The sequence below is a fragment of the Babylonia areolata genome, chromosome 22, assembly GCF_041734735.1.
Source record: "Babylonia areolata isolate BAREFJ2019XMU chromosome 22, ASM4173473v1, whole genome shotgun sequence".
Lineage (NCBI taxonomy): Eukaryota > Metazoa > Mollusca > Gastropoda > Neogastropoda > Buccinidae > Babylonia > Babylonia areolata.
The window spans coordinates 1,305,201-1,316,937 of record NC_134897.1 but is presented as its reverse complement, the minus strand read 5'-3'; the positions used below and the strand labels follow the sequence as shown (position 1 = coordinate 1,316,937).

At 45.0% G+C, this 11,737-nt stretch overlaps 1 protein-coding gene across 1 annotated transcript in view; it reads left to right on the top strand.

Annotated features, from left to right (window-relative positions):
- The first annotated feature begins 8,664 nt into the window (after window positions 1–8,664).
- LOC143297021 (neuroendocrine convertase 1-like) overlaps window positions 8,665–11,737 on the top strand; it is a 68,857-nt gene continuing 65,784 nt past the window's right edge. The window contains exon 1 of the mRNA XM_076609165.1: window positions 8,665–8,892. Within this exon, the coding sequence (XP_076465280.1) occupies window positions 8,725–8,892 (168 nt within the window). The 5' untranslated portion in view covers window positions 8,665–8,724. The remainder of the gene's footprint in view (window positions 8,893–11,737) is intronic.

Genomic DNA, 11,737 nt, shown 5'->3' with positions numbered 1-11,737 from the left:
GTGACAGCCACACAGAGCTACATGTACAGCATGACAGTGACAGCCACACAGAGCTACATGTACAACATGACAGTGACAGCCACATAGCTGTACAACATGACAGTGACAGCCACACATAGCTACATGTACAACATGACAGTGACAGCCACGCAGAGCTACATGTACAGCATGACAGTGACAGCCACACAAAGCTACATGTACAACATGACAGTGACAGCCACATAGCTGTACAACATGACAGTGACAGCCACATAGCTACATGTACAGCATGACAGTGACAGCCACACAGAGCTACATGTACAACATGACAGTGACAGCCACACAGAGCTACATGTACAGCATGACAGTGACAGCCACACAGAGCTACATGTACAGCATGACAGTGACAGCCACACAGAGCTACATGTACAACATGACAGTGACAGCCACACAGAGCTACATCTACAACATGACATTGACAGCCAAACAGAGCTACATGTACAACATGACAGCCACACAGAGCTACACGTACAACATGACAGTGACAGCCACACAGAGCTACATGTACAACATGACAGTGACAGCCACACATAGCTACATGTACAACATGACAGTGACAGCCACACAGAGCTACACGTACAACATGACAGTGACAGCCACACAGAGCTACATGTACAACATGACAGTGACAGCCACATAGCTACATGTACAACATGACAGTGACAGCCACACAGAGCTACATGTACAACATGACAGTGACAGCCACACAGAGCTACACGTACAACATGACAGTGACAGCCACACAGAGCTACATGTGCAACATGACAGTGACAGCCACACAGAGCTACATGTACAACATGACAGTGACAGCCACACAGAGGTACATGTACAGCATGACAGTGACAGCCACACAGAGCTACATGTACAGCATGACAGTGACAGCCACACAGAGCTACATGTACAACATGACAGCGACAGTCACACAGAGCTACATGTACAATGTTACAGTGACAGCCACACATAGCTACATGTACAACATGACAGTGACAGCCACATAGCTGTACAACATGACAGTGACAGCCACACAGAGCTACATGTACAACATGACAGTGACAGCCACACAGCTACATGTACAACATGACAGTGACAGCCACATAGCTACATGTACAATGTTACAGTGACAGCCACACAGAGCTACATGTACGATATGACAGTGACAGCCACGCAGAGCTACATGTACAGCATGACAGTGACAGCCACGCAGAGCTACATGTACAACATGACAGTGACAGCCACACAGAGCTACATGTACAACATGACAGTGACAGCCACACAGAGCTACATGTACAACATGACAGTGACAGCCACACAGAGCTACATGTACAGCATGACAGTGACAGCCACACAGAGCTACATGTACAACATGACAGTGACAGCCACACAGAGCTACATGCACAGCATGACAGTGACAGCCACACAGAGCTACATGTACAACATGACAGTGACAGCCACATAGCTGTACAACATGACAGTGACAGCCACATAGCTGTACAACATGACAGTGACAGCCACATAGCTGTACAACATGACAGTGACAGCCACACATAGCTACATGTACAACATGACAGTGACAGCCACGCAGAGCTACATGTACAGCATGACAGTGACAGCCACACAGAGCTACATGTACAACATGACAGTGACAGCCACATAGCTGTACAACATGACAGTTACAGCCACATAGCTACATGTACAGCATGACAGTGACAGCCACACAGAGCTACATGTACAACATGACAGTGACAGCCACACAGAGCTACATGTACAGCATGACAGTGACAGCCACACAGAGCTACATGTACAGCATGACAGTGACAGCCACACAGAGCTACATGTACAACATGACAGTGACAGCCACACAGAGCTACATGTACAACATGACAGTGACAGCCACACATAGCTACATGTACAACATGACAGCGACAGTCACACAGAGCTACATGTACAATGTTACAGTGACAGCCACACATAGCTACATGTACAACATGACAGTGACAGCCACATAGCTGTACAACATGACAGTGACAGCCACACAGAGCTACATGTACGACATGACAGTGACAGCCACACAGCTACATGTACAACATGACAGTGACAGCCACATAGCTACATGTGCAACATGACAGTGACAGCCACACAGCTACATGTACAACATGACAGTGACAGCCACATAGCTACATGTACAATGTTACAGTGACAGCCACACAGAGCTACATGTACGATATGACAGTGACAGCCACGCAGAGCTACACGTACAACATGACAGTGACAGCCACACAGAGCTACATGTGCAGCATGACAGTGACAGCCACACAGAGCTACATGTACAGCATGACAGTGACAGCCACGCAGAGCTACATGTACAGCATGACAGTGACAGCCACATAGCTGTACAACATGACAGTGACAGCCACACATAGCTACATGTGCAGCATGACAGTGACAGCCACACAGAGCTACATGTGCAGCATGACAGTGACAGCCACACAGAGCTACATGTACAGCATGACAGTGACAGCCACGCAGAGCTACATGTACAGCATGACAGTGACAGCCACACAGAGCTACATGTACAACATGACAGTGACAGCCACGCAGAGCTACATGTACAGCATGACAGTGACAGCCACACAGAGCTACATGTGCAGCATGACAGTGACAGCCACACAGAGCTACATGTACAACATGACAGTGACAGCCACATAGCTGTACAACATGACAGTGACAGCCACACATAGCTACATGTACAACATGACAGTGACAGCCACGCAGAGCTACATGTACAGCATGACAGTGACAGCCACACAGAGCTACATGTACAACATGACAGTGACAGCCACATAGCTGTACAACATGACAGTGACAGCCACATAGCTACATGTACAGCATGACAGTGACAGCCACACAGAGCTACATGTACAACATGACAGTGACAGCCACACAGAGCTACATGTACAGCATGACAGTGACAGCCACACAGAGCTACATGTACAACATGACAGTGACAGCCACACAGAGCTACATGTACAACATGACAGTGACAGCCACACATAGCTACATGTACAACATGATAGCGACAGCCACACATAGCTACATGTACAACATGACAGTGACAGCCACACATAGCTACATGTACAACATGATAGCGACAGCCACACATAGCTACATGTACAACATGATAGCGACAGCCACACAGAGCTACATGTACAACATGACAGTGACAGCCACATAGCTACATGTACAATGTTACAGTGACAGCCACACAGAGCTACATGTACAACATGACAGTGACAGCCACATAGCTGTACAACATGACAGTGACATTCACACATAGCTGCATGTACAACATGACAGTGACAGCCACGCAGAGCTACATGTACAACATGACCGTGACAGCCACACAGAGCTACATGTACAACATGACATTAACAGCCACACATAGCTACATGTACAACATGACAGTGACAGCCACACAGAACTACATGTACAAAATGACAGTGACAGCCACACAGAGCTACATGTACAACATGACAGTGACAGCCACACAGAGCTACATGTACAACATGACAGTGACAGCCACATAGCTGTACAACATGACAGTGACAGCCACATAGCTACATGTACAACATGACAGTGACAGCCACACAGAGCTACATGTACAACATGACAGTGACAGCCACATAGCTGTACAACATGACAGTGACAGCCACATCAACGCGCCAGGTACAGGGTCACCAAGCACGGTGTCGGTACAGTGGTGGTGCTGCTTGTCCCACAACAGCTGCTGCTTTTTCGTGTTTTATTGAAATTTACAATCACATGCTCTTTTCATCTTCTGTCTCTGTGTTTGTCTGGGTGTCTCACCCCCTCCAATCCCCCCCCCCCTGCCCCCCCCCCCACACACACACACCCTCTCTCTCTCTCTCTCTCTCTCTCTCTCTCTCACTGACAAACGTACATACCCAGACTCACCGTCTGCATGTGCGCATGTATACATGAATGAATTCACACAAACACACGCACACACCACACACACCACACACACACACACCACACGCACGCACACGCACGCACGCACGCACGCACGCACACACACACACACACACGTTAATGTTGTGAATAGTATTGTTTTCATTCCTTTCCCTTTCCATTCCCCCTCCCTTTTTTTCTCTCCCTCCCGCCCCCTTTCTTCATGTCTAATATCACTTAATGTGGATAGACATTAAATGAAATGGAACGCACACACACACACATACACACTGTCACTGTTACGTGCTATAGTATGACCCTGTCACTGTCACGTGTGTTGTATGACCCTGTCATTGTCACGTGTGCTGTATGACCCTGTCACTGTCACGTGCTATAGTATGACCCTGTCACTGTCACGTGCTGTAGTATGACCCTGTCACTGTCACGTGTGTTGTATGACCCTGTCACTGTCACGTGCTATAGTATGACCCGGTCACTGTCGCGTGTGTTGTATGACCCGGTCACTGTCACGTGCTATAGTATGACCCTGTTAGTCTCACGTGCTACAGTAAGACCCTGTCACTGTCACGTGTGTTGTATGACCCTGTCACTGTCACGTGCTATAGTATGACCTGGTCACTGTCACGTGCTATAGTATGACTGTCACTGTCACGTGCTATAGTAAGACCCTGTCAGTGTCACGTGCTATAGTATGACCTGGTCACTGTCACGTGCTTTAGTAAGACCCTGTCAGTGTCACGTGTGTTGTATGACCCTGTCACTGTCACGTGCTATAGTTTGACCCTGTCACTGTCACGTGCTGTAGTATGACCCTGTCACTGTCACGTGTGTTGTATGACCCTGTCACTATCACGTGTGTTGTGTGACCCTGTCACTGTCACGTGTGTTGTATGACCTTGTCACTGTCACGTGTGTTGTATGACCTTGTCACTGTCACGTGCTATAGTATGACCTGGTCACTGTCACATGCTTTAGTAAGACCCTGTCAGTGTCACGTGTGTTGTATGACCCTGTCACTGTCATGTGCTATAGTATGACCCTGTCACTGTCACGTGTGTTGTATGACCCTGTCACTATCACGACTGTTGTGTGACCCTGTCACTGTCACGTGTGTTGTATGATCTTGTCACTGTCACGTGTTATATGACCCCGTAACTATCACGATTGTTGTGTGACCCTGTCACGTGCTATAGTAAGACCCTGTCACTGTCACGTGCTATAGTAAGACCCTGTCACTGTCACGTGCTATAGTAAGACCCTGTCACTGTCACGTGCTGTAGTTTTATCCTGTCACTGTCACGTGTGTTGCAGACGAAGAAGAAAGGCAAAATCATTTAGACCTCACCACCTCTCTCTCTGTCTCTGTCTCTGTCTCTGTCTCTCTCTCTCTCTCTCTCTTATTAGATTTCCTTTCACCAGTATTCACCATGTGTGACACAGTGAACATCAGGATTACAGTCAGCATTCACCATGTGTGACACAGTGAACATCAGGATTACAGTCAGGATTCACCATGTGTCACACAGTGAACATCAGGATTACAGTCAGAATTCACCATGTGTGACACAGTGAACGTCAGGATTACAGTCAGGATTCAAAATGTGTCACACAGTGAACATCAGGATTACAGTCAGGATTCACCATGTGTGACACAGTGAACATCAGGATTACAGTCAGAATTCACCATGTGTGACACAGTGAACATCAGGATTACAGTCAGCATTCACCATGTGTGACACAGTGAACATCAGGATTACAGTCAGGATTCACCATGTGTGACACAGTGAACATCAGGATTACAGTCAGCATTCACCATGTGTCACACAGTGAACATCAGGATTACAGTCAGGATTCACCATGTGTGACACAGTGAACATCAGGATTACAGTCAGCATTCACCATGTGTCACACAGTGAACATCAGGATTACAGTCAGGATTCACCACGTGTGACACAGTGAACATCAGGATTACAGTCAGCATTCACCATATGTGACACAGTGAACATCAGGATTACAGTCAGAATTCACCATGTGTGACACAGTGAACATCAGGATTACAGTCAGAATTCACCATGTGTCACACAGTGAACATCAGGATTACAGTCAGAATTCACCATGTGTCACACAGTGAACATCAGGATTACAGTCAGGATTCACCATGTGTCACACAGTGAACATCAGGATTACAGTCAGAATTCACCACGTGTGACACAGTGAACATCAGGATTACAGTCAGCATTCACCATGTGCGACACAGTGAACATCAGGATTACAGTCAGCATTCACCATGTGTGACACAGTGAACATCAGGATTACAGTCAGGATTCACCATGTGTCACACAGTGAACATCAGGATTACAGTCAGCATTCACCATGTGTGACACAGTGAACATCAGGATTACAGTCAGCATTCACCATGTGTCACACAGTGAACATCAGGATTACAGTCAGCATTCACCATGTGTGACACAGTGAACATCAGGATTACAGTCAGAATTCACCATGTGTGACACAGTGAACATCAGGATTACAGTCAGCATTCACCATGTGTGACACAGTGAACATCAGGATTACAGTCAGCATTCACCATGTGTCACACAGTGAACATCAGGATTACAGTCAGCATTCACCATGTGTGACACAGTGAACATCAGGATTACAGTCAGAATTCACCATATGTGACACAGTGAACATCAGGATTACAGTCAGAATTCACCATATGTGACACAGTGAACATCAGGATTACAGTCAGAATTCACCATGTGTGACACAGTGAACATCAGGATTACAGTCAGGATTCACCATGTGTCACACAGTGAACATCAGGATTACAGTCAGGATTCACCATGTGTCACACAGTGAACATCAGGATTACAGTCAGCATTCACCATGTGTGACACAGTGAACATCAGGATTACAGTCAGGATTCACCATATGTGACACAGTGAACATCAGGATTACAGTCAGCATTCACCACGTGTGACACAGTGAACATCAGGATTACAGTCAGCATTCACCATGTGTGACACAGTGAACATCAGGATTACAGTCAGCATTCACCATGTGTGACACAGTGAACATCAGGATTACAGTCAGCATTCACCATGTGTGACACAGTGAACTTAGCACTTCCATCTCTCCTTTCAGCTTGTTAGCTCTTCCTATCTACCTCTGCTCTGTTATTTGTTTGGTGCGCGGTGTTTCACGGTGTGGGTGTATGACTCTTTTAAAGGTAACGTTCATTATGACAGTGAAAGCAATCCTGCACTTCACTGACAACACCTCGACATGACAGATGTCTGTATTGATTTTTTTTGTCTTGGATTTCAACGTGTTCACTCTTGGTTGTCATACCCAGCTGGAAAAAACAACAACAGTAAAATAAAATAATGGGGGCAGGAGAGGAAAAAGGTTTGACAAACAACATTAGAATCGTCAGTTAGGCATGGCTTTTCAAACAGCCTAAGCATGGTTTTTCAAACATCTCCAGTTAGGCATGGCTTTTCAAACATCCTCATTTAGGTATGGCTTTTCAAACATCCTCAGTTAGGCATGGCTTTTCAAACATCCCTAGTTAGGCATGGCTTTTTAAACATCCTCAGTTAGGCATGGCTTTTTAAACATCCTCAGTTAGGCATGGCTTTTCAAACATCCTCAGTTAGGCATGGCTTTTCAAAGTCCTCAATTAGGCATGGCTTTTCAAACATCCCTAGTTAGGCATGGCTTTTCAAACATCCTCAGTTAGGCATGGCTTTTCAAAGTCCTCAATTAGGCATGGCTTTTCATAGTCCTCAATTAGGCATGGCTTTTCAAACATCTCCAGTTAGGCATGGCTTTTCAAATATCCCTAGTTGGGCATGGCTTTTCAAACTCCCTCAGTTAGGCATGGCTTTTCAAAGTCCTCAGTTAGGCATGGCTTTTCAAACGTCCTCAGTTAGGCATGGCTTTTCAAAGTCCTCAGTTAGGCATGGCTTTTCAAAGTCCTCAGTTAGGCATGGCTTTTCAAACATCCTCAGGCATGGCTTTACAAATATCCTCAGTTTGGCATGGCTTTTAAACATCTTCATTAATTTTGGGCATGGCTTTTTCGAAACATCCTCAGTTAGGCATGGCTTTTTCGAAACATCCTCAGTTAGGCATGGCTTTTTCAAACATCCCCAGTTATGCATGGCTTTTAAACATCTTCATTCATTTTAGGCATGGCTTTTTCGAAACCTCCTCAGTTAGGCATGGCTTTTCAAATATCCTCAGTTAGGCATAGCTTTTCAAACGTCCTCAGTTAGGCATGGCTTTTCAAACATCCCCAGTTAGGCATGGCTTTTCAAACATCCTCAGTTAGGCATGGCTTTTCAAACATCCTCAGTTAGGCATAACTTTTCAAACGCACTTGAAAAATGGGACAGTACGTCACGGTGTACATCAACAGAAAATGACAACAGCCGTTTGCTGGTGGGGGTGGTGGTTGGAGGGGGGGGAGTGCAGGGCGAGGTGCGGGGGTTGGAGAGAGATTGCCGCCGCACCTGTTGCAGTGGATTGCAGAAGACAAGTCTCTGTTTCGCTATTATCACCTGGTCTTTGTTTTTTATCGTCCGACATGACGCTTGTCACTGAAAGCAGTCAGGCTAGTGGAGAGAACAGAGCAGCGCTCAGCCAGTGGAGCGACACAGCCACAACGCTTTTTCTGAAGCAGGCGTCATGATGCAGAAACATGTGGGGCTAGTGGTCGGCTTGGCCCTGTCATTGCTGACCAGCGTCACCGCCACACAGTCCCACTTCCTCAATGAGTGGGTCGCACAGATCGACGGGGATTTGAACCAGGCACACAGCATTGCCAGGCGATATGGATTTCAAGTTGTCGGGCTGGTAAGAGAGAGAGAGAGAGAGAGAGAGAGAGAGAGAGAGAGAGAGAGAGAGAGAGAGAGAGAGATTCGGATGATTTATTCATATAGGCCATTGCCCCTCATGAAGGGCTCAGTGAAACACGCCTTGATTTCCGATTCAGCAACGAGGCCTTATCCATACCTAACTATGATTTCCCTCGACGTGATGGAAATCAGTGTGGTGAAACAGGATTAGGGAAATACATTCATCAAAGCGTTTCCACGTTTACAAAGAGACGACATAACTTGGGTAAAGGGTGGAGATTTTTCCGATCTCCCAGGTCATCATATGTGCAGACCTGCTAGTGCCTGAACCCTCTTCGTGTGTATACGCACGCAGAAGATCAAATACGCACGTTAAAGATCCTGTAACCCATACCAGTATTCGGTGGGTTATGAAGACACGAAAATACCCAGCATACATGAACCACGACAGAGTCATCGGCAAGTCGGTGTTGGTCGTGTAACGGAAAGAAGAAGAATGCGGAATGCATGTGGTTACAGATCAAACCTTCCAAGTCCACCCCTCTCCTCGAAGGATTTCTATATAGAAATCCTTCAGCTAAGTTTCCTTGGTATGATGACTTTGTACAAATGATGGACAATGTTTATAAGCATAAACAAAATGCCATTCTGCTAGGAGCTTTCAACATTAATCTGTTTAAACCACACCCCGCATGGGAATCAACTACTACTCTCTTTGGTTTGCATGAACTCATTCACAGTGCAACCAGAATCACGAAGACGTCATCCACCCTACTTGACCATATTTACACAAATAACAAAGATCTGGTGCACAACATAACAGTGTCCAACAAAAGCATCAGTGACCATTGTCCGGTTATCTGTACATGGTCTTGTAAACTTCCTCGGAAACAAAGCAAGGGCCACAGCACGATCCAATACCGCCTTTGATCTGGTGGGTCACGAAATACTGATAAACAAATTGAATGAGTATACTCAAAACCATTCAGCTGTCTCATTCTTCCGGTTTTACCTACAAAACAGAACACAGCGTGTTTACTTAAATGACACATATTCCTCTGAAGGTCATGTAGATCGCGGTGTACCGCAAGGCTCTTTTCTTGGACCTCTATTCTTTTGCATCTAAATAAACGACTTGCCGATGCACATATCACCTGGCAGCGTCATCTGCGATCTGTTCGCTGATGACAGTTCTCTTCATTGTAGTGACACCAACATCGCTGTTGTACAATCATCGCTACAACAGGGAATGAATGACATCTCAGACTGGTGTTACCAGAATCACATGGAACTTAACCCACATAAGACAAAAAGAATGGCACTGACATCCAGACAGAAACACCAACGGAAGCCTCTCACTTTAAAACTTGAGGTAAACAAGAACTCAGTTGAACAAGATTCTGAGCGCCGCGTTCTTGGTGTAATAATTGATAAAGGATAAAGAACTCAACTGGTAAGCTCATATGGACCATGTCTGCAAACAGTTAGCTCGCAATCTGTTCTTACTCAATAAACTTAGATGTTATGTCAATGTTCCAACCCGAAAATTATTCTTCGGGGCACATTGTCTTTCTCATATCAATTATGCTTTTGCAGTCTGGAGCAATGCTAGTCACAACCAGCTAAAAAGATATAACTCACTACATAGACGAGCAGCTAAACTTATTCTACCCGACCACTCACTATCAACCGATGAGAAATTAACAAAACTGGAAATATTACCTATGTGCAAGCAATTCGACTGCAATGAAATGGACCTCATGTTCAAAGCACACAAGCACATGTCAGCACCGTATCTCAATGAATTTGTCCAAAGGGCAACAGAGCGTTACGATTCAGATAATTATATTCTGCCTCGTGTGCGCATTGACTTGTACAAATCTAGCTTTGCATTTTTTGGACCATCTGTTCGGAACTCTCTTCCTACATTCGTCAAGACAGGCGATTCATTATCGTCCTTCAAATCAAGGGTACGAAAACTTCTGTTCCACAAACAATAGGCCCCCAAAACAAATATAACCAGCCTAAAAACATCATGTCCTTTTTGTAAAATGTGTGCGTTGTCTATTCCTTTACATACACTGGTGTTTCGTCTTATTTTCTACCTTTTTTGTGATTTTCATGTATTACATGCACGCCATTGATTGGATGTTATTGCCTGTCACATCAGCATCAGAATTGTCATCACTATTGTATATGTACAGTGATATAACTGTGTTTCTCTGTTCTCTTTATCTGTTTCTCATTTCAGTCAGTCCTCTTTCCTGTATTCTGTGTGGTGATTAATTAGTCAGTCCTAATAACTCCTTTACTTTATGCCTTTCAATATTGATTTTTTTCTTTTTTTTTTTCTTTTTTCAGTATCTGCTAATGTACTACAATCTGATCTGTATTGTTCTACAATATGATTTGATACCTAATTATCTTTATGTATGCATATGTATACATACATGTATGTACATGTAGACATATGCATGCATGTGTGTATATGTGTATGTATGCATGTGCATAAGGGTGCGTGTGTTTGGGGATGAGTGTGTGCATATGTGGGTGGGTGGGTGGATGGGCGTGAGTGTGTGACTGTGTTCCCTTTATCATTTTTTTCTTATAATGATGATGATGGTATGTTGATTATCATTATCATCATTAGTAGTAGGGGTGGTGGTGGTTGTAGTAGTGGTCAGTGTTGTAGTAGTAGTAGTAGTAGTAGTAACAGTAGTATTTACCATTATTATCATTGTTGTGTCTTATCGTTATTGTTTTTGTTGTCACGGGAAGACTAGGCAATGCCTAAAATCTTTATCCTTGTCTTGAATCTCTCTCTCTCTCTCTCTCTCTCTCTC